Raw genomic sequence first — 27,530 nt, 5'->3', positions numbered from 1 at the left:
ATCAATTACTAAACGTTGCATAGCATTTAGGTGAGCTGGGATGACTCTTCCCACTTGTGCAATTATTTAGCGCATTCAATGATTGACGTACCTCGAATTTAACATATGTAGGCAATAGTTAGCGATTTTCAAAATAATAAAATAATAATTTAAAAAATGTCTTATATTATTATTCATTACAGTAATTATAGGGCTCACCGCCTATCCGCCGCTATTCGCCGGGGATTACCGTATTCCACCACGCTGCTCCGCAAATTAAGTTGTCTGTTCGCACAGGGCCGGCGTCTGACAAGCCAGGCACTCGACTAACTGCTTTATGAAATGCAACTCCCATCATCAGCCCATTCCACACCGATGCAGCCATGACAGCTCAACTCTTGTGTCACCAGCAGAATGAGAACCGGCTTCCTCCGGGCAAAAGTCAACCCGACATCCCCTTTATGTGCCTCTGCGACCAACATTTAAAAAATAAATAAATAAATAAAAATAAAAAAAATCTTCCTTCCGCAGAGTCATTTGCAATGAAATATTAAATCGTTGTTGCTTTCATTGTGCGTAAAAAAAATAATAATGTTTTCTTCTCTTGTGTAAAGTACTTAATAATTGATTGATTCTCCTTCTGTTTGCTCAATACACTCATATTGCCTTGTTTAGCCGAATACTCCTCGTTGATTTGTCGCGTTGTCTTCCACAGCTGGGAAAGCCAAATGAATCTTATTGTCCGAGGCCTTAAAGTAATTCATGCAGTTCTTCAACCTCTTTTTTGTTGTTGTTGTTTTAAAAAAAAAAAAAAAAAAGCAATGTAATAGAAAGACAAACATACTCTAGTGCACCTGAGTTAAGGTGACGTATTAAGTGCGATGTGCTTTAGCGCTACCTGGAGGACAGTTTGCCCTCGGCCACGAAAGGTAATAAAGACGGAAAACTCACAGCGTCTCCTTTTTGTCTTTGACTCTTATCCGTTTGTCACTTTGCTCTTATATATCATTGACACTTTCCTTTGACTTGAACCCTTCCTTCTCAGTGCTTGCTGCGATTTTATTGTCTATCTGGAAACATGGCATCTGCGGCTGATAAATTGTATTTATCTGCCGAGTTGTTGCATATGAATATCAGATTGTCAGCTTTAGTGGTCCGCCTGGGAATGTCTCTAATTCATGGAGCGGCTCCAACATGGAGGTCAATTTATTTTTGTTTCAGTTAACGTGATATTGCTGGGCAATATCTGTATTTGCGCATTCACATTTTTGTTTAGTTGTAATTCATGCTTGTATAAAAAAAAAAAAAAAATCAGGAGTTATTAATTATTTATATGTACAAAACCATGTTTACTTCTCTTGAGAAATCTTGCCAAGTCAATTTTTCCTGTTCTATTGGCAGATAATTTTGCTAAAACTAGGTAACATATCTCCTCCTGGAAGCTGTCACCTGATCGTGTTGGAGGGGTTTGTGTGTCCCAATGATCCCAGGAGCTAAGTTGTCTGGGGCTTCATGACCCTGGCAGGGTCACCCATGGCAAACAGGTCCTAGGTGAGGGACCAGACAAAGCCCGGCTCAAAGACCCCTTATGATGCGATAAACGATGGACTCAGTTTTCCCTTGCCCGGACGCGGGTCACCGGGGCCCCCCTCTGGAGCCAGGCCTGGAGGTGGGGATCGAAGGCGAGCGCCTGGTGGTCGGGCCTGCACAGCCCGAAAGGGTAACGTGGGTCCCCCTTCCCATGGGCTCACCACCTGTGGGAGGGGCCATAGGGGTCGGGTGCAGTGCGAGCTGGGTGGGGGCCGAAGGTAGGGACCTTGGCGATCCGATCCCCGGCTACAGAAGCTGGCTCTAGGGACGTGGAATGTCAGCTCTCTGGCAAGGAAGGAGCCCGAGCTGGCGTCTGAGGTCGAGAAGTTCCAACTAGATATAGTCGGACTCGCCTCCACACACAGCTTGGGCTCTGGGACCAGTCCTCTCGAGAGGGGTTGGACTCTCTTCCACTCTGGAGTTGCCCACAGTGAGTGGCGCCGAGCAGGTGTGGGTATACTTATTGTACATTGGGGTTGAACAAAAGTCGTATTTGTAGTTCAATTATTTTCGAGAATAAAGGCGTCTTTTCCAGAATAAAAGGCTAAATAGGTTTATGAGAATAAAGTTGTATTTATCAAATTCACTTGTTAAGTAATGACTTTCTTCCCTCATTTGACATTAATATTATGATATTATGACTATCTTGGAAAAATACGACTTTATTCTCGTAACATTGCGACTTTTCTCGAAACTAGGCAACTTTTTCATTCCTATGGCATTTAGTGGTATGATGGCACGATCATGTTTACTCGGTGTTAGGATAATGAGGCGCTCCTTGGTAAAATGTCTCCCCTGGCCTCAAAATGTTTGAGAATCCCAATCGTACAGTAGTTGCCATCACTTGTTGGAATTGGGAGTCGTGATTTAAGCACGCTCTAAACAAACACGAGGACTCCAAAGTTAGCCCAGAGGCGCTACATCAGAGTTCTTTCACTGCGAGTTACTTAAGGGTGCTGCGCTTAAATTTGCACCAGCCTTAATGAGCCTTGGCGAGCTCATTGCAAAGCTCAGCGAAGGTCGATTGAAATCTGACTCTTGTTGGATGGGAGCGGGTGGCCTCTATTATTATTCTGTTTTCTTAATACCCATTAAATCTCAAGCACAAAGTGGCCACGTCATTAAGTAGAGCCTACTAGCTGCCTTAATTTGGCGCTGGTAAACATTTTGGTGCATATTTACTAAATCGCAGGGAACACTTTGGACTCTGTTGGAATAAAATTAAGTACACTTTTTGTACAGCTCAAAATGTCGTTTGTCCGTCCTCTGAAGAATTTACGGACAACTAGTTTCTATAGTTGTGAAGAGATCGCGGTGGTATTAGGAGATGGATTAAGTTTGGTAAGTCCCTCCTGAAGGGCCAGGTATGAAATGCATCGGCAGCCACTGCTTGGTTGCTACCAGCAGAGGCGCTGTTGAGTCAGTCTGAACAAGTTTGCTGTTCTCCAGAAGTAGACGGTGACGTCAGCTATTAAAAGTTGAACTACAGTATGTGATGGCAACATTATTCTTCTCGATTTGGCAGTGGAATTAAAAAGGAAATTCAGAACATTCAGAGAGAGATCCATCCCACAGTGTTTACACATAACAATTCATCCAATCATTGGGCGTTAATTTTCCTCATAATGCCCATCGGTTGTTCCCCAGTCGGGAGTGTAGCTGTTTTGAGTGGCATGCCAAATAAAGTGGACGTTGACTTTATTGTTGTATGATTCAGCTCGAGCGTGGGTGTGATCGTCTGTTTGCGTGCTTGCTACTGACTTCAGCTTTTGACATGCATCAGACTCGATTTTTCACGATGGGTAGGCTTCAACTCACACATGACCCTGATCAGAATAAGCAGTAGAAAATGGATGGCTGGATGGATAAATAGCTATTCGTCCATGAATGTTCCCCTCTAAATGTAGAAAATCCTATTTAACATTTTCACCAGCTTCGACTCCTGTGTTGGTATTCATCTACACAAGTCATTTTGGGATGTCCAGCACTAAAGCCAATGTGATACAAATCGGGATATAATACGATATATTCATAACGTGTTCAAGCAACTCTCAGTGCGATAAAAGCTCCAACGGTTGAGACCAAATACAATTACGATACATTCTGTAAACTCCCCCTGAAAGGAAATTGTTTTTTTTAAACAACGCTTTGCTGTTCTATGCCAAATTATATCCATGATGCAGTTTTACCAAATTCTACTGAAAGCTATTACAGTATGGTAGAATTGACTCCAATTACCATTGATATAGATACTAATATCAACGACCCAGGAAAGAGAATCGCTTGCAACGACGTTTAGTCTAGCTCAAATGATGTCCGTAACAATTATGCTGTCATACGTGCACTTAATATCAATTAATCCAGAAAGAAAATCAGTATTTTACCGATTTCAGTGACATTTAAAGCCATCCATTGCTATTCCATCTCAAATTATGTCCGCATTACAGTTTTTCCAAAGTAGGCAATATGACTAATGCTTTATTTATTTTGAATGCCAAACTCTAGTACCTGCGCAATGCTACTCATCCGAACTAGCCCAGTGCAAGTGCCCAACTCGTCAAGGTCCTAGAAGGCCTGCCAGAACTCCATTTTGTAACTTCTTGTTTAAGGGTTTCTTCTCAGTAGCGAGGAGTTTTTATTTCAGGACATGATTCTTTAGTGTGAAGGAACATGCTTTTTAACCCACCCCAAATAAAAAGTACCTTAAAATCTCGAATGGCTGAAAACTCGTATCCCTAACCCTAATTCATCTCCTATACGAAAGGTGAGTTTTTCAGCAAATAGCTGAGGATGGATTGCACAAAAACAAACGCACCGTATATAAGAATATGTCGACGAGAGGCTATAAATCATCCCTACGTTTGGGTTTGCGCCTTCTTTCTCTTGCATTTCTTCCGCACAACTTGCTTTCTGGAGCCCTAGCCCACTCTCCTGCCTTCCCCCTCGGACTAACCCGCCGTTTTTTGGGCATTCGCAGGATGACGGGTCCGCTGCCATCTGCCGGTATCTGTTTAATTCCAGCCCGGCACACGTCTCCATCACCTGTCCTACCTCCCCGTCCGCTCGCCTCTGACCTGTGACCTGCGGGAGTCGCGGTTTTGTGCCGCGCTTATCGCGGCAGACCAGCTGGCCTCCAGCGCCGGTGTTGCGTGTTGGTTCGTCGCGCACGAGGCCGCTGCACAAAGTCAGGACGGGAAGGGAATTGTGGAGAAAATGCGAGGGAGGGAAGTAGAGCACAAAGTCCACACGGATGTGTGCGTGCTGTATGTGTAGATAGTGGCCAGGTTATCAGCTGCTAAGCCTTTAAAATGGCACATTTGGAGGAAACACCTCAATAGAAGAGAAACGTTACGACTGCCTCCCAGCATTCCTGCGATAATTTCCATCAACGTCCTTTACTGCCCACATCCTGATTCCTTCCTATACTGCCTATTTTTCCATCACCTGGACAAGGAAGAAAATTGCTTCTACTTTTAAAACTGTACAAGAGGACAATAGTTTCCTTAAATTGACAGTCAATAATACATTCATTAGCTCTTTTGCCGGAGACTGGACGGAGCCCCAAAACCGACTGATTCCGACAGGGTGCTTGAAAAGAGGGTGCAAGCAGTACTGTCATTTTTTAATTTTGACAGAAGCGCAACACAGGCAGACACCTGGGAATTGTTTTAAATTGTGGGAAAACAATGCCTAATTTATCCGGTCGTTATGCATAATCTTGGTCAGCGTTTATTTTCAACACCTCAGAGAATGTAATCCCAGGATCAGTAACACTGCGACCATGTTCTTTCAATGGACAAACGTGTTCAAACAATGAAGACGTCGATCGGAATTTGAATTGTTCGGCTTTGTTCTTTCGTCAATATCGTCAGCCGTGCCTTCCCTTCCTCTGTCGCTTTCTCCCTCACCTGATTTTAACAACTGATGAGATCTTTACTTGTTTCCGAGCCCCGTAATCCCCTCTATTATTCTTTATTTCTCCTCTTACTTGGTGTGGACTGTGGTGATGATTTCCTCCTACCCAAATCCTCGGCTCCCTTCCTAATGCTTCATTTCCTCACACTGCGTACAGATCCCTCCACGTGCTCCGGACGTCGTTCTTTCCCTCGTTTGCGTTTTCATCATCGCGTCCGTCATTTCCCGCCCAGCTCATCCAATGTGATTTAATCCTATTCCGCTTTTATGATACAATGAATACAATTAAAATAAAGTAAAACTACTCATCAATTAATTTGTGTTTACCTTGACGTATCTTGACATGGCTAACACGGCTCCTACTTTGGTAAAGTGGTATCCGTGTGCATTTTTTCGAATCCAAGTGCGTACAAGTACAGATATACAGTAGCGCCACCGATCTGGATACTGGTATTGGTGAATCACTATTAAATACTGCCCAAAGTAAAAGAGTATCAGCAAAATATATGTATTTCACCCAAATTAAGCTCAGGAAAACCCAACGCAAAAGATTCACTTTTAATTTTAAGTCCCGCTCCGTTTACGATGCAGTTGGTAAACGGCAATTTTTATACGAGCTACTCTGTTGGTACCTCCTCGATGCTCGATGTGCATTGAAAGCAATTGAGATTATATGTTCAATTAATAAGGCGGCACGAGTACAAATTCCGGGTGGCAGTCGTGGCATGGAGGAGCGAGAAGCTAGGAAGCTAGGAAGCTAGGAAAAAGCATCACGCTGGTGTGGAACGACTTCAGATGTGCTCCGCGGACCAGTGGCACAAACACAATGCAAAAAACAGCCTACATGAATAAACCCAGAAAATTGAACTAAGGGGTTCAGGCAGCCTCAAAATATGCGGTGCCATTAACGCCGCATAGACGCCGCCGAACTGTCACCGCGCCGCTAATGAAGACGAAGACGAGGGGGGTAACAAAACAAAAACAAAAAAAGCAGCTTTGAGCTGTTTGCAGTTAAGTGGCGAGCGTGGAGCAAACTGTCACTTGACTCTGGCTCTGGCCTGACTTTTTGGGGTCTTCCCACCCTCCCCCCCCCCCCCCCCAACCCCCACCTCCCAGGCGCTTACTGGGCTGCGGAGCAAATCCCCGCATCATCCGAAAGAAAATGTGAAAGGCGGCAGGCTTGCAAAGCCTCATTAGGCTTAGTAACTCATAGCGCTGCACAGCACTCTGCGTGTTACATGCAGATATGCAACAGCGTGCGACCGCGTGTGTCTACCTCACAGCCACAATGAGAGTCTTTTTTCTGCGGGGGTCAAGGATTAAAATGTCATTTCATTCAAGGGATTTCCCCCCCCCCCCCCCAATAATTGTCATTTTACTAGTGAAGGGATGTCATTAAAAAGCCTATAATAATAATAAAAGAATGAATGAATGAATGGAGGGACACACGCGAGGGGGGGGAAGCAGTTCCCAGATGAATGATAAAAATCCGAATTATTACATTCAAATAAAAGACAGCTGTGTGAAAGGTGACCGGTTAAATCACAGGTCGGGAGCCATTTCAGTTTTTATCGAATCCAGGGCCATATTAAATTTAGCACCTTAGTGCAAAACATGTTGCAGTCGGCACGTTTGAGAAGAGGAAATTGAGATTTTTTCGACTTTTTCGATGAGATGACAACCCAAAAAGACACGTGGGCTTCTTTCACAGAGGCTGGAAATGCAGTGTCACCTGATGTCTGCACCAGGTACTTTCAATTTGTTGTGGATCTTGTGTCTTTAAAGTTGTTTCCAAATCGGAGCCTCCATTACTGGCGCGCACGCACGGGCTGAGGAGGTTGTAAAAATATTTCGCAGAGGAAGAACAGATTGACGCATCACGGATTTGCGCTCGATTCAAGCAGAAATGTGTGCGTTTGAGAATGGCGCCCATTGGGAGGGCTTTAAATCGTCATAAAACGTTCACGGCAGTATCTCGGTGTTGCAGTTTTGCATGTTCTCCCCTTGGTTGTGTGTGAGGGTTTTTTTTTTCCAGGTACTCCAACTAGTGTAGGAACTGTCTGTTGTCAAATGCACATCAGGAACATAACTCGAGCTGCGTTTTCTCATCTTGGCAATATCGCTAAGGTACGGCCCGCGGTATTCGTGAGTGACGCGGACTACACTCCATGCATTTCTTACATCTTCCCCTGACCATTGTAACATGCAGCTTTCTGGTGGTCTTCCCATGTCGAGGATTAAAAGCCTCCATTTAGCGCAAAATGCTGCGGCAAGATGTAGCGCACAAACAACAGACGCGCTAAACGAGCCACAAAGGCAAATAACGTGCGCGGTTTAGCAAATTAAGACTGTGAAATGAAGCCTTGTGAAGAATTCCAAGGATGGATTTCAATAGTATTAAGTGCGGGTGTGGGCGTAAGGAGATGGTAAAAGAGCGCATCCTTGGCGGTAAAATAATGAATTCTCGCCACAGCAGCCGCCTCGCTTAATCACATTTAGTGAATCAGGAAGAAGCTTGTCCGCCCTCCCTCCCGACGCATTCTGGCCGCCACAGAAACGATTTTAGCCGATAATATCGGCGAGTCAAAAGGTGTTCGGCGAGGCCACGCTCCGAAGCGGCGAGATAGCAAAGATATTCGTCTTTCATTTAAAGCGACGCACACACTGTTTACACACCGGCGTGGAAGGTCGATTCTAAACGTGGTTTCATTCACTCGGGGGGATTAATAGAGGTTACATTAGCTTGAACGTCAAATCTCATCACGTTGCTCAAGTGGGAATTTAGAAGGCCTTATTGTGTTTCCGCTTTCCCCCTCCTCACTTTTTCACACTCAGCCGTGTCCTCTGTGTCAAAAGATAGACAGCAGAGATTTACAGTCAGGGGGGGGTCACACACTGCTTTTAATTAGCTTAAGTAGAAAGCGAGGCTTTGCGAGCCGCAACGCATCGCTCAGACCGCAGACTGAAAACAGACCAGCATCATTCACCGTCCTTTTCAGTATTTCCCCGAGCTTGACATTAACGAGAACTTTCCGCATCAGATTCCCGATAACAACTCGAAAAGTGGTGGTGGAACAAAACAACAGAAATAACTCCAAATCTGACATAAGTCTTTTCAACAAGCAAAATTCCTTCAAAAATGATCCATGCTCTTATTTTCTCCGGACATGATTACTAAACTTAGCTCCTCCCCGACATACAAAGAAGAGATGGATCACTTCAACATAGTTCCTTGACACCAATGTACTACTTTCCTATTTGGCAGGGCTTTGCCCTTGGACCTGAGCCACAGTGCCACAAGAATCTTGGAGCGGATATCCGTCAAAATAAAACCGGTTCTTGATGTGTGTAACTCTACTGTTACGCCTCCAATTAGCCCGGCAGGTCGTGTGAAAGGGGGCTAATCGCACACTGAGAGGGCGGCGCCCGGTGTGTTTGCTCAACAGAGGATGCCCATTGTTGTTGCGGTGTGATTGAATACGGAAATGGAAGTCCATTTACATTTTCGAGGATTCTCCCAGCGGAGGGAGTTTGGAGCGGGAAAAACAAAACAAACCCGTCTGCCAAAAATCTGCTCGGTCGCAGACTCGGCCAAAAACGAGGAGACGGTTTTCTGTGGGGGTTTTGTTGGATGAGGAGAGGATCCCCCGGGATTTATGGAAATTATGGAGATTTTTTTATTTTTTAGGGGCGAGAGCGGAGCCCGTGTTTTTCAGTTGTCCATCCCCACAGCGGAGAGTTCCGCTGTTTAAACGTGAACTTGTTAAACGTGTCGACTCACATGGGACGACTGGCAAAAAGCAGCTGACTGCGCTTGGGGCTTGGCGGGCGTCCGTGGCAAGACACCAGGAGCGAATGTGCCTTCCTTTGAATGGTGGAGCAAGAACCCTGTTGATTTTAAGACATTCCCAAAAAGTCCGCCGGAGCATCAGTACGCGTTCTGCCTGCCGTGTTTCTTTAATGCAGCTTCTTCCGATAGTCGGGGTCTGCTCTTTTCGTAATGACATACAGTGGTGCCTTGTCCAGGTGTGCCTCGTTGTCTCATCAGTTAACTTGTATTTACTTCCCCGGTTTGCTTCAGTCCACTGATGTTTTTGCCGTAGCCATGTATCTCTTGTCATGTTAGCTCGGTGAGTTTCTTCCTGGTGTTTCTTTGTTACTTTGATTTTTCTGGATTTTGAACATTTAGCGCTTTGACTTCCCTGCATTTGGGTTCTCCTCCTTTTGCCTCAATGCCACGAAAACCTGGCAACTCTGACAAACGCAGTTGAGGTTCACTGTCAAACTAAACACACACCAAAAAAAAGACAATTGCACTTCGCCTTTTTAAACAACTGAGCAACTTGCGCTGTTATAAACCTTGGAACAACAAATGAACACAAACGGTGGAGCAACACGTGTAGACAGACAATAATGCAATAATCAGAGGCATATATTCTTTATCCTCTTCCAAAAACAACTGATGTTATTACAAATCACTGAGAGTAGTGGTGACTCTTCTTCATTTGTGTTTGTATGACAGTATTTTGCTGGGCCCCGGTGGGCACAGCAGAAGGAGCAGCACGATGAATTGAATTCATGGATTAAATCATGATGCACAAAATCCTTTAAAGGCCTTTTCACATTGCACCCAGCAGAGCACATTAACCCATTCATTGTGTAGAACGACAGAACGCTGTGTCGCGTCGCCAGGCAGCGATTCCCACTATGCCGAGATTTGGGACACAATAGAAATGACATTCCATGACGTGGTTAATGAAGGTACGGTGATGGAGGTCCAAACCAGCAGGTAAAGCCTCCAGGCTACTTCCTGGTAGGTCACGAAGCAACCACTTCCAAATATGGGCCAGCTTGCACCAAGGCGCCCTGCCCCGCGGTGAAAACCGAGAAAACCAAGTGCAGTGTGAAAGGGCCTTAAGACTTTTGCATAAAGAAGCAATAGCCATGTTGATTTTGAATAGCAGTCACTGATGGTGTAGTGGTACACTCGCCTGACTTTGGTGCGGGCAGCGTGGGTTCAGTTCCCACTCAGTGACGGTGTGAATGTGAGTGCGAATGGTTGTCCGTGTCTATATGTGCCCTGCGACTGACTGGCGACCAGTTCAGGGTGTAGTCCGCCTTTCGCCCGAAGTCAGCTGGGATAGGCTCCAGTGTCCTGCGACCCTAACCAGGATAAGCGGTGTTGAAATGGATGGATGGATGGATTTTGAATAGCAAGTCAGCAAGTGTATTTCCAACAATTGATGTGGGGAATTAGTATATAAATAAGCACTACATGTTTTTTTTTGTCAATTTGCCAAGATCACGGTGTGAGGGGGAAAAAAAAAAAAAGAAAAGAACTGCTTCGATGCTTTCTAGAAAACATGGCAGACATGCTGTGCTACACTTTGCCACCCAGAAAAAAAAGTAACCCTAAAAAAAAAAAGGCTGATGCATACAGAAAGTGAAAGAGTGATGGTGGTTTCTTTTGCCCTGTGGCTCTATGCCAGAATCCCGCAGAGCTCAAAGTCCTCCTTGCAGCTGGGGGAAGCTCTCAGCTGTGACCTGGTTCACCCTTTGCCGTCTCTTTCCCCTCTTCCACCTCTGTCTCTGTCTCTCTCTCTCTCTCTCTCTCTCTCTCTCTCTCTCTCTCTCTCACGGCCTCGCCAAGTGACCTCATCGTCGCGTCGGCGTGACTGTTATTGAAATCAGATACGACAATAGTTCATCTTGAGACGTTCTCATTCCGCTTTCTGTCATCTTCTCTTGCCTCTCCCGTGTGTGTGTGTGTGTGTGTGTGTGTGTGTCTACAGCAAAACTGGGTAAAAAATGACTACTTTTACATAGGCGCTCATTATTTAAACACAGTCGTTGAAGTTGGCTGTAAGACGTTTCGCTCTGACCAACCAATCAGAGGATGGATTACGTCATGGAATTTGAAAATCTGATTGGTGAAAGAAACAGTCCCGTTGCGACTGAGACAAGATCGTCAACAACAAATATTAGAATTTAGGTCACCGGTGTCAAACTCGAGGCCCGGGGGCCAGATCCGGCCCGCCACATGATTTTATGTGGCCCGCGATAGCAAATCATTTGCGTCACTGTCAAAAACATGTATTAATTGTACGTGCAATTTCTATAGTAATGTTTCATTTCTAACCGTTGCCCAAGTGTAACAAAGTAAAACAAAACTAACAAAGTGTCTTGTGTCACTTGGCCGGGACGTTTATGGAGTGGCACCACACACACAGAAAAATACAAAATATGAATTAGGCCAAAGACAAAAGTTATTGCTTCAGATAAATGGTTCTCATAGTGTGGTATGAGTGCCACTAGTGGTACGCAGGCTCCCTCTAGTACTACACAAAAGAATCACTGAATTAAATGTTCAAACGTTGCATAATATAATAAAGTGGCTTCAACTTTTTTGTTGTTGTTGTTTTTTTTTAATCCAATAGAGTGCATTTGTTAAGTGTAGTTGTATTTAACTTTTAAGTACAATAGAGTTGCATTTCATCTCCTAAAAGTATCTGTTTTGTTGTGACTTTTGGGAGCCATTCAGAATTTCCACTGTATCCTACACGTGAATTGTGTGTGTGGGGGGGGGGGTTGTCACGCACACGCAGTCAAGCCTTTGCAGAGAAGGAAAAAATGAGAATACTGTAAATAAAAACGGCTTCCGCTTGGAGGTGCTTGAGAGTTGAGTCCAAAGTGAAGGTATTGAACACGCATGCGCATGGGGCCTACAGGTTCGCCCAGCACTGAAAGTACACGGAAGTCGACGTCATGTTTCCCAACCTTCATTGAGACAAGGGGCGTGTTTTACATTGGGACAAAAAAAATAAATAAATAAAAAATAAATCTCACGCAACACCGCAGGAACAAATTTTTTTTACAAATAGTTTGATCAAATGAGCTCAGTTTACTCTACAAATAGTGTGAAATGTGCTCCAGTTTATTTGAACAGTATAAACGGAAACAGGTGGGCACACAGGTGAATTGTACCTTCTGCCATCTAGTGGAGGAGAATATGGTTGTTCTGCCTCAGTCTACGTCGCTGGCATAGATAGACCAACTCAAATACACTATTTGCAGTAAATAATCATTTTCCTTTTAATTCAGAGAAATTGGAAGCACTGCTTAAAAAAAACACAATTATTGATGTTAAGATGTATTCCGTTTGCTTATTCATGTTGCAATTTTTTCTATAAACACTCGAGTGCGTTGATTTCACTGACATTTCGTGCACGTTTTTATAAAAGAACAAAAAAAAGACAGTTTGGAGCGGAGGGCCGCAGAGGTGCAGCAACAAGCAGCATGCAAAGGAAAAAAAGCCAAAAACAGTTTTATATGTCGCGTTGTCTTAAAAGAAGATACACGCACGCATGCACGTACCTTGGTGACGAGAGGCTCCGTGTCCTCCAGGATGGAGACGAAGGGGGTCTCCAGGAAAGAGGAGAGGAACTCCACCTGGACCAGCTCCTCGGTGGTGCGCGGAAAGGCGAGCACGGCGGACACCCCGCGCACCACCAGCTCCTGGCAGGCGCACCGGGACAGCGACGCCGGGTCCCATCCGGTTGGGGAGCGAGCCACCACCTCCAGGCTGAGGTTGTAGGGCAGCAGCGGGTGGCTCCGGGACGGGTTGCCGCCGCCGGGGGCGGTGGAGGTGGAGGTGGAGGTGGAGGTGGCGGTGCTGCTGCCGGACGAGTCCGAGGCGGCGGCGGCGGTGGCGCTCTGGTGGCGGAGGCTAGCTAGGGCGCGGTTGAGCGCGTTCTGTATCCGAGCTGGCTGGCGGGCGGGCAGCAGCGCGCCGAGGCGCACGGTGTGTCCGATCCGGGCGAGGACGTGGCACGACGGCGGCGGCAGCAGGCAGGGCTCCGGCGACGACAGGGCGCCTACCGGGAGCAGCGGCAGCAGCAGCAGCAGCAGGAGGGGCAGGAGGCGCGGGGGTCTCCCGGGGTCGAGGCGGTGGGTCCAGGGTCCGGAGAGGGGCACCATGCTGCAGCTCCGACACGCGACGCAGGAGGACTGGGCTCTGCGGGAGATGGCATAGCTCCCCCTTGGCTCCCGGCTCCAGCGCTTTACCGGGACTTGATGCTGTTTCTTGCCCCCCACCCCCCACCCCCTCCTCCCCTGAATTTCGATCTATTTGGTTCTTCTTTCACACTCTGTCTATCCTGCGTCTCAAAGTTCTTTAAATGAACCCCCCCCACACACACACAGACACACACACACAAAAAAAAAAACAACAAAAAAAAACAGACTCGGAGCTCGGAGCAGCCCCTCTTTTTTTCTGCTGCCTACTGGAGTCAGGCACACCAGCTGCGTGCGTGCGTGCGTGCGCGAGCGCGGGTGTGTGTGCGCGCGCGCGCGCGTCCGCCAATAATGTAACCTCTCACGGAGACTGCCTCTTGTTGAATTTTAATGGAAAATTCGGAGGCTAACAGATCAGTGTTTGTTCATTCCCAACCACACGCTGGCCCCTTTTTTTTTTTTTGGGTGCGTAAATCGAAACGCGCACAATACACTAACGCAGTAGTGAAGTCATACTTGCAGTCAATGTTTTTATACAACATTTAGCAGGGAGGTTCGATACCAGACCAATACCAGTTTTCGCCGATACCAAGTACCGATACCACTAGTTCTTTTGACGCACACAATTTCAATTAACACAATGACATATAATTGCGAAGAAAGAAATGTCTTTCATTCTGACGCACATGATCATTCACTGATATGTCGAACCACCCCAATGGAGCGCCAACTACTGGCGAGGAGGACTTACTCAGTGCTTTAAGTATCGGTGGCTGGTATCGGCAGCCTTTGCGAGTACCCAATACTTGGAAATAAAGTCAGTATCGGCACCATATCGATACCTGATATCGGTAGCCCTAATTTCGAGGAAAGACAACCAAAAAAAAACAATCAAATGAAAAATAGTAAGTTTATTATGGTTCTACTTTAGCAGGTAATAGGGGTGGAAGGGCTCGAGAGTTTTTTTTGTAGTTGACTATAATGTGATGAAAGTTGGGTTAGTCAATTAATCTGCGATGTCGTTGATATTTTTTGAGCATACCTTTTTCGCATATGTAACATACGTCGGCCACATACACTGAATGTACACCGTCACATTCGGTGTTGTATTCTGTCCACTGATGTTTTTGCTGTCGTAACGACATAACTCAAATGTCCGCGTAAGTCGGAACTCCTCTCCTTTAACAAAGTTTTACGCTTGGAAGAAAAAAAGGAATGCCCAAATGCACGACGCGTGTAGTTTACTGCTTTAAGCAGATCTCCTTATATGCTATGCATCTCTGCTACGTTTTCACTCCAGCACCCAGCATAGCTGTAAAAAAAAAAAAAAAAAAATCTACCTAAGCTTGGAAATTGATCTTAAAACTGGCTTGAATTTGACCTGTGCAAAAGGTGCATGCACACACACAAACACACACACACACACAGGAGTATTGGTCGTTCAACCTAACCCAACCTACTGATGTTATATTACATTGTATTTCATTGCCAAGTAAAAAAAATTCATAAAAATTACAGCAGTACCTTGACATTAATTCATTCGCGTAACAATCATTTTCCCCCATTGAAATGAATGGAAGCGCCATTAATCGGTTCCGGCCACCCAAAAAACACCAACCAAATTTTTTGTAACATGTTTTCTTAAAAGGAAAAGTACTACTCTACACAATATTGTACTCTATAAAAACATACAGTAATATCATCATTAAATGATCATAATTTCATGCTTTAATTCAATTAATTGTGCAGTTCCTTCTGCTGTTCCCAGATTGGCCACCAGGAGGAAGTATGATACATACAGACATACTACATGCAGATTTGAAGACGAAACACAGAAGCAGTAATTATATTAGGGGTTTTCACAGAGGATAAAACATATCGTTAGCATAATTGCCCGAGTCATTTTTAACTTCCTGTCACAATATCAATAACACATACCAATGTGCTCATTAAAAATGTATTTTTTTTTTCATTATGCCTGTGTCGATTCTCAGTCATCCAGGTTGACTCAGAGAAACCGACCTCTTCTTGTTTGTTGAATTTTTTTTCTTGTTTTCTGAAAACGCTATTAGGCTAACAATATATCCCTATTCCAGTACACGTAAGTTTAACATTTTACAATGATCACATCAATGCTAGTTTTGTTAACTCATCTATGTTGTGTTGAATTCTGTGTTAACGTCAAGCTAGCAGATTTTTCTAAGACAAAGTTATGTGGTTTGGTTCAATACAAAATAAGTAATTTGTTTTTGTTTTATGTTTAGTTTAACAGTAAACTTCAACTATGAGTGGCAATAAACAGCTTGGAGGCAGCAATTGGCCTTTTTTGAAAAATTGTTCACGTACTGCCACTAGCTAGCTCGCGCAACTTAAATTTTTGCTCGCAACTCAAGACAAAAAAGAAAAAATCGTCCGAGTGACGAATAGTCGTTAGTTGGGCTACACATAAGTTGAGCTACTATTTGTTGATACTTATCAAGGCCTACAACTGTAAACCCACAAAGTAAGGAGGTGTTAAAACGGCATCCAAAACAAAAAGCCTCTTCCTCGGCAGGCTAAGGCTGTATTTTCCTTGATAAAAATGAACTGTGTGTTTTAAATGGCGTCTCCTTTGCACGCCACCGCTGCCAGCCTGGGGGCCGTAATGCTGATGGCCGACTAGCATGCCAAAATATTTCGCTGAGATTTATATTCCCACTTCTCCACTGGGCGTCTTTTTCAGCGCCAGTTTGCAATAAAGCTGAGCTGGAGTGTGTGCATGCTAATTCGGGCCAGGGACAGCGCTGGCTGTGTGTGTGTGTGTGTGTGTGTGTGTGTGTGTGTGTGTGTGTGTGTGTGTGTGTGTGTGTGTGTGTCCAACCCAAGTCATGAGATCGGAACGTGAAGTCTGCACACAGCTGCTGGCGATTCAGGTGAGGTCCAAATATGAATGTCGGGCTTTCATCTGTGCAGGTTTATTTATGCATGACTTCCCGGCTACAGATTTTCGTATAAGGGTGTTTATTTGATTTCGGGGCACTTTTGATTTTCGTTTTTCTCAAAAATAAAATGTCACAAAAACTATATATCCCTACCTTACCTTAATTGTAATTTTTCTGTGAATCTGTTCATGTCCGTATATATTGATTTAAGATTATTTTTTTAATTTGGTCTTTTTGTCATATACCGGCGGCACAGTTGCCGACTGGTTAGAGCGTCAGCCTCACAGTTCTGAGGACCCGGGTTCAATCCCCGGCCCCGCCTGTGTGGAGTTTGTATGTTCTCCCCGTGCCTGCGTGGGTTTTCTCCGGGCACTCCGGTTTCCTCCCACATCCCAAAAACATGCATTAACTGGAGACCCTAAATTGCCCGTAGGTGTGAATGTCAGTGCGAATGGTTGTTTGTTTACATGTGCCCTGCGATTGGCTGGCAACCAGTTCAGGGTGTACCCCGCCTCCTGCCCGATGAAAGCTGGGATAGGCTCCAGCACGCCCGCGACCCTAGTGAGGAGAAGCGGCTCAGAAAATGGATGGATGGATGGATGTCGTATACCCTCGAGAAATGTTATTACCGCCACAATGGCATATTGATTAAAAATTTATTAATCTTGTGACGGTAATGCCATGTGACGGTAATGACATTTCAAAGTTTTTAGCTAACTGTGCTATGCTGTTCTTTTAGCTAGCTAGTCCTGTACTACATTTTATATGATTATCAAGTTTTTACAGGAAAATCTTCAAACATATTAACACTACAAGTCGTTTGGTAATGACATGCAATACAAATATTATGTGACAAGTGTACAAATGAGGGGAAGAAAAAAACTTTTCCAGTTATCAAAACGTCTGACTTCTCTCTGCCCTCGCATGTGCTTGAGTGACAAGACAACATGACACAAGGAATTAAAGAATCAGATTTTGAATCAACTTGATCTGAAAATGGTCAGTGTGGCGGTAATGACTGCAACTTTAAGGGACAGACATATTTTTGTAAAAATAAAAGACAGAATTTGAAATGTTTTGTATACATGATGAGAAATCATTCATTCTATTATATTTTAAGGAATTTATGGTAAAAGTTACACCATTTTAGCATTTTTTTTAGTAGAACGATAGAGCTTCACATATCCAAACCCTGTGCTAGGGACAGGGTGAAAACTGTAAAATATCACCATAAAACCGCTCCATAAAATTAAAAATATAATATTAACATGAAATTTTAGATGACACTTAGAATTTGGCACGCCCACTGCTGGTTATTGAAAAACATCAATTTAAATATATTTTGTCTTTAAATTTTACATCGACACAAAAAGGCCCGTAATCAAATAAACACCCATATATACTTGGGTTTCGTCACTGATGGTGTAGTGGTACACTCGCCTGACTTTGGTGCAGGCAGCGTGGGTTCAGTTCCCACTCAGTGACGGTGCGTATGTGTGTGCGAATGGTTGTCCGTGTCTATATGTGCCCTGCGACTGACTGGCGACCAGTTCAGGGTGTAGTCTGCCTTTCGCCCGAAGTCAGCTGGGATAGGCTCCAGCGCCTCGTGACCCTAACCAGGATAAGCGGTGCTGAAAATGGATGGATGGATTTCAGTATACTTGGATTTATTTTTTTTTTTTATATAAATGTATGAATTCATTTTCATGATGGATGGGTGGTCTCATTTCGGTGACAAGCAACAACACAACTGCCGGATTTTTGTAGGGCTGGGGAAAAAAATCGAATAACTCGGCTAAGTTCACTTCTAAAATAGGTCGACACAAAATTTCTGCCTCGCAGCTCCGTTGGGACCAAAAACATAGTTCCGGCCAGAACATGCTTGCGCCACCGGAACCCATATTTCGCACGGACCTTTATTGAAGACGGACGCAGCTCTGCCCAATGATAAACTGCCGAAATTGAAAAAGGAGCGCCTGTAAATTCTTTTTAAGACACTGTTAGATGTGTAATGTACATATAAGATGAAAACTATGAGTGAGCTGAATGGTAGTTAGCGTTTTTTTACCTAAAATGGTCATCGCTGGCGTGCTAAAGCCAATCCCGATCGCTAACCATTTAGCATTTAGCGTTTTACTGTCTCAAATACTGTACACCAAATTTATACCATACACTCAGTACCAACATAAGCAGTTTAAGGTTTGAAGTCCATTTTATAAGAATAAATTGCATGTTAATCGTTTAAAAAAAAGTAATTGTGGGGGGGGCGGGGGATTATTCGATTATTTGATGAATAATCAAGAGGAAAAATCGATTCTAAAAAGATTAAATAGTGACAGCCCTATAGTTAATTTTATAATTAATAATAATAAATATTAAATCCAAATAAAATGTTTTTAAAACAATAAATAAAACTGTGGCTTTGTAAAAAAAAAAAAATAATAATTCCAGGATCAACATAAAACCAGCATCTTATCTGTGTCCTACACTCTCACTCTCACACACACACACACACACACATACTCTCAAAGTACTGCACGCACGCACACACATGCACTCCTACAAAGTCATTTCACAGCCTGCTGGGCGACCCGGTGTGTGTGTGATAGCGGCCCCCTTCACTAACAAATCTAAGACAGTTGTGGCAAAATGTTTTTTTGTTTTTGTTTTTATTTTCTCCTTGCTCCCTGTGCAGAAAAAGGTGAAAAACTAACACAAGAGGTTTTCTGCATGCGGAGCAAAACCAACACCATTAATCTTGAATGGCGCCGCACCAGCACACACACAGACAGACACGCCAAACTCGTTGATGCAAGGTAATATAGTCGTATAAAATTATAAATATAGGTTCTGTGTTGTGCGGTGAAATATTATAAGGTATATAGACTTTATTACGAGTTGTGTCTTGGAGCCGTGTTTGTCCGCTGTAGCACAAAATGTCAAGTGTGCTGTTGGAAAGCTTTGTGTGAGAGATTCAAAATGTCAGAACGTCGTACAAGCTTGTAAAATTTGGAGTAGGACCCAAAATGCCAGCTGTCAGCACACATCACTTGACTTCCTTTCAGACAGCATCAAAAGAATAACAATCGGTCTTTGCGTTTTCCATTGGCTTTTGGACCTGAAGTGTCCTGTTACTGGTTTTATTTTGGTAGGTTCCAACTACAACTGCTACTTTATTGGGGCATTTTTTTCCCCGTAGCTTGACAAGACACTCACCCATTCATCGTGTAGCTTTCTGTAGTCAAACAACTTTAGTTTGGATCTCCTGTGACCACGTTTGTGCATCTGACTCCCATTTTCTGTTGTTGTTCGACAAAAAGGAGCAGTGAGTAAAGACGTAGACTGCTACTTTAGCACTTCACGTCAGCTAGCTACTTTGTAGCTAGCCACTGACTAGCTAGCTGCCCTATGCTTGACACTTGTGTTCTAAAGGTATTGTTTTATGCGTATAATGCTTTAAACGTTTGACAGGTAATGTTTAAAAATGAGGCGTTTTATTTTAAAAAATCATTCCAACTTCCTGTTTTTGCCTCAGCTGGCATTGAACAGCTTTTCTGCATTCGAGTTCAATTTGTGTCGTTTGACAAAAATAAACTCTGAGTAAAGATGTTAGCTTCTCATGCTAACTAGCTAGCTAACCGTCAACTGGCTAGCAGCCCTATTTTTGTAACTTCGTGATGAAAATGTAGAACTGTGCGTATTTGAAATATTTGAACACTTACAGGCAATGACCATCAGGATGAGACCGTGTTAAGGGTCATTTATTGGTTTTAGCTGTATAAACTTTGAGTGGTTAAGTTCTGATGACAGTTAATGTTAACTTGTGATTTAAAAGATTGCCTGTACAGCTAGGTGTGATGATGGTGATAGTTTGGACTCTGATCACAACAGGAAGTAAAAACTAAGGCCAAATCAAAGGTTCCGTCATTGGATATCAGTACCAGCGCGACAAGGAACTTAAAAATGCCTGTCATCATTATTGAACCACTGAACATCTTGTGTCCAGTCTTCTGAACCAATGTAAAGCTCACAAACTGCCAACTTCAGCTCCTTTGCCTTGAAACTTTTTTTTTTTTTAACGGTCTATGCTGCACAAATTAAGACCCAAGACCAGAAACATTGCTGAGCACCATTAAATGTGCTAGGTTAAATGATACCTGCAGTTTTAGAGGTGAATCTGCATTAGAACGGTCTGTGCTCTCTGGCACATGAGAAAGAGTGCAAAATTACTACTTGAAGAGGGCACAATGGGAGGAAAAACATATTGGATGTCAACATTCTAGTGCATACATATTTTTACTCACAATGCATGAGTCCATGCATTCACGTGGATCGGAAATTGGACGAAAACCTAAGCAGTACAGGAACGTTGATTTATCCCAGAGATAGTAACTTTTGTATGAAGTTTGTGTGTTCACACTTCAGGAACGCTTCTAAAAAAAAAAAAAAAAAAAAAAGTTCCTTGTCATTTTTTGGGGGCGAAATTGGAGAACTACTTGCTGCATTATATTTCAGTCATCATGATAGAAAAGTTTTTTGCTGTCCCCCCCCCCCACCACCACTACTTTTATGATGATTTCTGCATGGTTGCACTGTGATTAGCTGGTGACAAGTAAATTGGTAAATTGTTGGTACCGGTAAAAGAATGAACAACCCACAATTGTCCCTGAAATAAATTGAAAGTGATGAGAGTGGAATATATGAAATGCATATTGACAAGTCACAATGCTTCTTGACAATGTTCTTGCGGTTTTGTTTTTATTCTTCAACCAAAAAAATGTACCAACAATTTTATGTTTTGGGGTGGCTTTGCCACACACCAACCAAAACAAAGGAACTCTTTGTCCCAGGAACTAAATGTTCCTAGTAATTTAGATGTAAAAGTGCCTGATGTTGATTTAGGTGATTTTCGTAACCCTTAGTCCTGGGGAGCACCCACCTTTTTAATTTGACTCTCTGGTTGAAAAAAGTGTAAAACATTTAATTCAGTCATTTGTTTTTGTACAAAATCCTACTAAATCCTGCTTGACGGCTCACAAACTCGCAAGACGACGTGAAGGCCAGCGTCTGTTTCGGTTTAGTTGTGCCAAAATGACTCTGGCGTCTTTAGGTTTGTCTTTCCTGAAGAAAACCAAAAAATATGACATTTAATAACAATCAATGCTAGAGTGAAAACAAAAATTGCGGTTGTCATTTTTGTTTTGGGGCAATGTGACTTGGTTGCATTTATTTCACCCTTGCGTGGATATTAAGGCTAATTGTGTGTCAAATGTCATTAATGTCCAATGACAATCTTCTATGTCACATTTGCTCACTTTTTTTTGTTTTTGCCAGGAGTAATGTAAACAGTTTTAGAACAAACTAGATGTATGTTCACGGGATGTGTGTAGAATTTTGTGGAGGGGAAAAATGAATTGATAAGGCTGTGATGTGGAAAATGTGAATGCACAACAATATGTCTCCTTTGATGTAAAAAGTCAAAATTGTCGTAAAGGGGACTTTAGAGGATTGTCATTGGACAAGCGACGATATTTAATTCAGCAGTACGCGACTGTCAAGGAGGTCGCTTATTAGCGCTCTCAAGTGTGATTGCTAGCGCAGCCTCTGGAACGTCACGGCCTTGGACTGTTCCAGAACGAAGGTTGTACTGTACACAGGTGTCCCTTCTCCTCGGATGTATCACTTTCCCCCCTCTTACTACTCCTACGCTGTGTACTTGTTTGGATTGTGTACAGGATTAATAAAAAGAATAGGATTAAGCAGGCATCAGGAAGCTAATTAAAGAAGCTCTTGATCTGCATTCGCGGGGTTGCAGTTGTTGTTGTGTGTGTGTACAGAGTGTGTATAGATCTGTGTGTGCAAGCCCTTCTGTTCATTCATCACCTCCTGCCCTCTGTTTGTGTTATGCTTGCCTTGCTCTCACCTCTGGCTCACCCCTTTTTTTTTTTTTAATATTGCTTCTTAGCCTTCACCCCTCCTCCCCTGAAAAAAAGAAAAACACGCAACCTTGTAACTTATAGAACACAAAGCTCCCGCCGAGGGGCAAGTCGACAACATTTTTTTAGCGATCTATATGTGCATGTGTGTCAATGTAATCCTCTAATCTGTCAGTACAGCCCTCGATGCCAAAAAAAAGTCATTTGATTCATGTTTTCGCACCGTGTGCACTAACAGGACAGCGGAGGGGAAGGAAGAGTGGAAGATGGTGTGAGGTGCAAAAGGGTTACAGGCGCATGAGAGCCCGGTTCACAAAAGGGGCACAGGGGCGGGAGTGTTTTTCTAGGGGAGGTAGATTTGTACCGGCCGCTTGCTGTGTCTTTAGTGTTGAGACAAATTAACAACATGAGTTGACTTGCTGCTATTGCTTTCATCCTCTGCTGCCACTGATGTACAAAGAGACTGGTCTATGGAGGGAGACTTATCTGGAGGCGGCAGCAGCGCCGAGTGTGTACGGCCCGACTATGATTGTTGCCTTACATCTCTGCGTGACACATGTCTCAGTAGTTAAGAAGAGGTTTCAAAAGCCTGTTCTCCCAAGGATTGCGTAGTATTTTGCGAGAAATCGTAATGCACTGTATAGTGGAACCAACAAATTCGAATGCCATTGAGGTGACCAAAACCCATCGTGGGTGGCATCGCACGAGACTCGAGCAAGTCTCAGACTCAGCACATCTCCTGAGGTGTCACTCAGGTTGATGAATGAACAGTAAAAGTTACTTTTGTAATATAATGTTGAGTTTTGGTCTTCAATCTTTATTGAAAGTTGTTAAGTATATTGCATATCTACAATTAAAGAGACTCAACAACATGTTTTATTTTTTTGTTTGGCTTTCATTGATTGTAGTCATACACTTTTTATTTTTGCTATTCAAAGTACAATACTGTCTGTCTTCTTATTTTATTATAAAGGAGGCTTTTCTTGTTAGCTTGCGATAACTGACAAGAGGAAGCACCAAATGGCTGATAATTGTTTTTGTGTCTTTGTAGAAAAAAAAATATATATATATATATTTTAAAAACATGTTAGTGTCCTTCTTGTCAATAAAACATAGCTACATTCTTAAACATCACTGAAGGGAAAGACCACACAATCCGAACACACTCTGACGATCACGACAAAGAAATGCTTTTTAGTAGTGAATTATTTCAACCCCAAAAAAATATTTTAACAATTGAATACTGGGCTGAAATATTAAAATGTGGCAAAGTAATGTTAAGGCGATGTTGCCTGTTAGTGTTTTAAAATGTATTTTTAAAGATTGTTAATATTTGATTCAATTGTGTGTGCGTGAGTGTGTGTCTGTGTGAGGTGCAGTGATGAATGAGCCCTTGCTGGGGTGTGCAAAATTTGGAAGTTGCGTTTAAGTTAGGGAAATCAAAGAATCCGGAGCGCCATTTTTTACATCAATCCAATTCCACCATGAGTCCCTTGATGGCACGACTTTCATCAGGGACAAAATGTTGGTCAAGATCTGACATTACGGAGTTCAATTTTAAGAATTTAGTTCGGTTTTTTTTTTTGTTTTTTTTTGGGTGAGTTACCAAACTTTAGTGCCATGCGAAATGAGACAAAAAACAAAAATGACTTGCAATTTCGAGGCACCCTTCTGTCTCCTATACGTGATTCGGTAAAATTTCGAGGAAGGGTTTGTTCCCTGAAATAGAGCAAAAGTTGAACCTTTTCAAACCAAAATGGCAGACGTTGTGTCTTTTTGTGAGTCTGCTCATGATACACTTGACAACCAAATTTCCTCTTGCAAAGTGAAACTGACTCTTGATCTTGTGACATTAATAATTGTGTGTTTTGTGATGATTTATTCGAAGTAAGAATAACAACAAAGAAGACGACTTTTGTATGTCATGCTCGGGCCCCGACTATAAAACGCCTGCTTTTGTTACAGGCGACTGTCCGCACGTCACTCTCAACCCGCCACAAAACTGTCATCCGCGCAGCGCTGTTGTTCACATGCAAAGTGGCCGCATGCCTCATTAGCATATCGTTTGCATATTAAACATCTTGCGGAGAAAAAAAGTGCATTACCATTTTCATGATTGAGTTCACAAAGCCATTACAGCTGTCAAGGTGAGCTTTTAAAGAACCGCCGTTTCCTCAGAATCGGGCGAGCGAGGCGAAATGATATTGATTAGCACCAAGTCTTCCGAGGTTCTTGATTGTCTGATCACGTTTTTTTTCCTTCATTTGAACACGGGTATGGAAAGTGTTTGAACATGTATGTCCTCTCGCTCACCCCCCCCACCCCCGGGGAGACATGCGAGGTGGAGGCAGTTGACATCTTGATCAGAACCTCTGACGATCTACCGATCAACATAGCGTGCAGCAAACACCCGAGAGGACGGTTTATTTACATGGTTGCACTCTTGGTTATGGATCATCGGCACAGGTCATTTTCACAAGTAGGCATCTTTTGGGATGAGGCCTCTTTTGTACACTCATTTGAAATAATATTACAGGATTAAAGTAGAGATGGAACGGTATGCTGAGCAGGGTACAGTACACCCTGATGGACTGTGTTTTTTTCTGTATTTGCATTGAAACTGGGAGCATTTGCCTGTTGCGCGTTCACCCTTTCACAATTGCTTCAAAGTACATCTCAGGGACACAGTAACACGTAGAAATATTCCGCACCAGCGGAGGAACTGAGATCTGACTAAAGTTTGAAAAAGCATTCAAATCTCTGTTGTGAATTAATATCGGTTTCACCTTTGAATAGAACAGCGAAGGAGAGAAAACATTTGACAGAAGACCTTGTACAAGTCAATAGAAATTTCTGTCTTCTGATCCAGAAGAACATTTGAAATATCAATTGTCACTATTTATTTATCTATTATTATATTTCTTTATCCAGGTAAGGCAATTGAGAACAGATCTTCTCATTTGCAATGCCGACCTGACTGCAGTCAGCAGAAATGGGCGTTCCCCAAACTGTTCCCACAAAGTTTAAAAGCGTACAATTGTCGAACTCTTTCTAGGAGGATCGAAGGCGTCAAGCCCCACCCGACTGATTAATTTCGACTTGTGTCCCACAACGTCTAAGTCCATATATAGTGTGCACAAAAACTCCTCTCAGACGATGGGAAAGACCTTATTTGCCTGGTCTGCCTCCCTCTCAATTGATATTCGGCGAGGGGGGGGAAGTCATCCTTAATTAGGTTTGGCTCGCACAATCCAAGATCCGGCCAATCAATGGGCCGCTAATGGGCTGCCAGTCAAAACCACAACTCATGGGACAGGTCAGGGTCGCCCGGGGAATGTTTTTGTTTCTGAGGCAATGTGGCCGAGAGGGAGCATGGGTGGTGATTACACACAATAATGAGATCTAATCAGAGAACACACTTTGTAATGATTGTTTGCGTGCTTCGAAGCTTTCTCAAGGTAGAAGTTCGCCAGCTCCTTTTTGTTCTTGGGTCGTATGTTTTGGATGATGCTTGACGAGCGCTATAAGCTTAAGTAACGTTTGAAAATTTTAGTCAACCACACCAGTTTCACTCATAGGCAAAAACATTGGTGGACATGTCTGTCACAACAGGACGCGCGAAAAAGCCTAATGAACAGGAAATCGGCCATTTTGTTTGAAGTCAGCCATTTTGGGTGCGTTCCAAGGCTGGTAACTGACAAACTCCTTTTAGGGAATTTGTCCAAATGGGCCCCAATTGGGTGAAAGTAACCCGGACAGATGAAGACAGTAAATTTCAAAGCTTTTTGGCCAATTCCACATAATGTGGAAGGAGCACGGCATCAAAGTTTGATGTAGCTAAATGTAGATTTTGTGATACCGAGATTGTCTTATTTGCACTATGCAAGGCAAGGCAAATGTGTTGTGCTTGACAGAGGCCAAAAAATAATAATTAAAGACAAAGTTAAGATGATTATATAAAAGTATGTTTTTGATTTAAAAGAAGCAGAAGTGAAAGATGATATTTAAATGTAGTGACAGTTTACGTAGCTCTGAGGTGTTCCGGAACTTTGTTCCACAGTTGAAGAGCATAGAAGCCAAATGCTGCTTCATTTTGTTTAGTTCTGGTTCTGGAAACACTCAGTAAGCCTGCACACTCTCTTACTAGAGTCCACCAACTACCAGCGACAAATTATTTCGCTGTTTAAACATGCTTGACCATTAAAAATGATTCTGTTGCTGATTATTTAGAGGATTCGTGTGGTGCCGGGCCCGTTCGTCGCTGCTTGCAGCTTTAATTCTTCCATTCATTTTTTTTTTTTTTTTTTTGGGGACATAGCAAGAAAAACAGATGAAAAAGCAAAACGCTCACAAGGCACGGATCAAAGGGAGCTTTGCGTCATACTCAGAAAGCTAAGCTCCTTGTCGACTCGGCAATTTGTTTGTGTGCAAAAACTGACATCAGTGCTGTTGACATTTACTTAAATTCAGCCTCACTTTGGCACAAACTCAATTTTATTGGCTGGCAGAAATCCCCCCCGGTGATTCCCATCGTTGACACTGACGAAACGCTTTATTATTCATGACATATGGCAGGTAGATGGGATGAATTATTCACTCTTGAGCAAGCATAAACAAAAAGGCAAATACGGTTGTGATGACTACGAGTAACCAAACAGTTTATTTTCTACCATTGACGATGGGAAACTGTCCACCTTGTTTCTGGCGAGCATCATTAGGAATTCACAGCAGTCAATGACACCGGCTCACAACAATTGTGACTGGCTCGTGAACCCAGTAGCACATTTGGCCATTAAAGAAATGTGTAAATTTGTTCTAAAAGAGCAGGTGGAGCCCAGAAGTAAATGATGCCATAAAAGAGAGTATTATAATTTCTTGGATTATCTTTCCCCTTTGGATCAGTCGGTCAGCAGTCAAGTTGAGCGAGCAAAGAGAAGCAAAGTGCTGACAGAGACTTAAAAAAAATAAAAAATAAAATTAAAAAAAACACCCCTGCAGAGTTTAAGAGCGGTAGTGAGGATTAATACCTTCACATACTAAAATGGTGTAATCAGGAAACAATATGTACTTTGAAAACAATTGAGAAAAGGAAACCTTTTCAAACCATGATGCCCAATTTTATTCACGCTATCAGAGAAATATTAACAAAGCAGTGATTTTATTTTTGTGTTGGAGA

At 43.1% G+C, this 27,530-nt stretch overlaps 1 protein-coding gene across 2 annotated transcripts in view; it reads right to left on the bottom strand.

Annotated features, from left to right (window-relative positions):
• The window catches only part of grin3ba (glutamate receptor, ionotropic, N-methyl-D-aspartate 3Ba), an 86,593-nt gene extending 72,468 nt beyond the window's left edge, over positions 1–14,125 (bottom strand). For both annotated transcript variants that reach the window (XM_061795827.1, XM_061795828.1), the window contains exon 1: positions 12,859–14,125. In XM_061795827.1, coding sequence (XP_061651811.1) covers positions 12,859–13,461 — 603 coding nt within the window. In that variant the 5' untranslated portion in view covers positions 13,462–14,125. The remainder of the gene's footprint in view (positions 1–12,858) is intronic.
• Between the last annotated feature and the right edge of the window lie 13,405 nt (positions 14,126–27,530).

This window comes from Phyllopteryx taeniolatus, chromosome 13, assembly GCF_024500385.1.
Source record: "Phyllopteryx taeniolatus isolate TA_2022b chromosome 13, UOR_Ptae_1.2, whole genome shotgun sequence".
Taxonomy (NCBI): domain Eukaryota; kingdom Metazoa; phylum Chordata; class Actinopteri; order Syngnathiformes; family Syngnathidae; genus Phyllopteryx; species Phyllopteryx taeniolatus.
The sequence above is the reverse complement of the archived record's forward strand: the minus strand, read 5'-3'. Positions and strand labels throughout refer to the sequence as shown.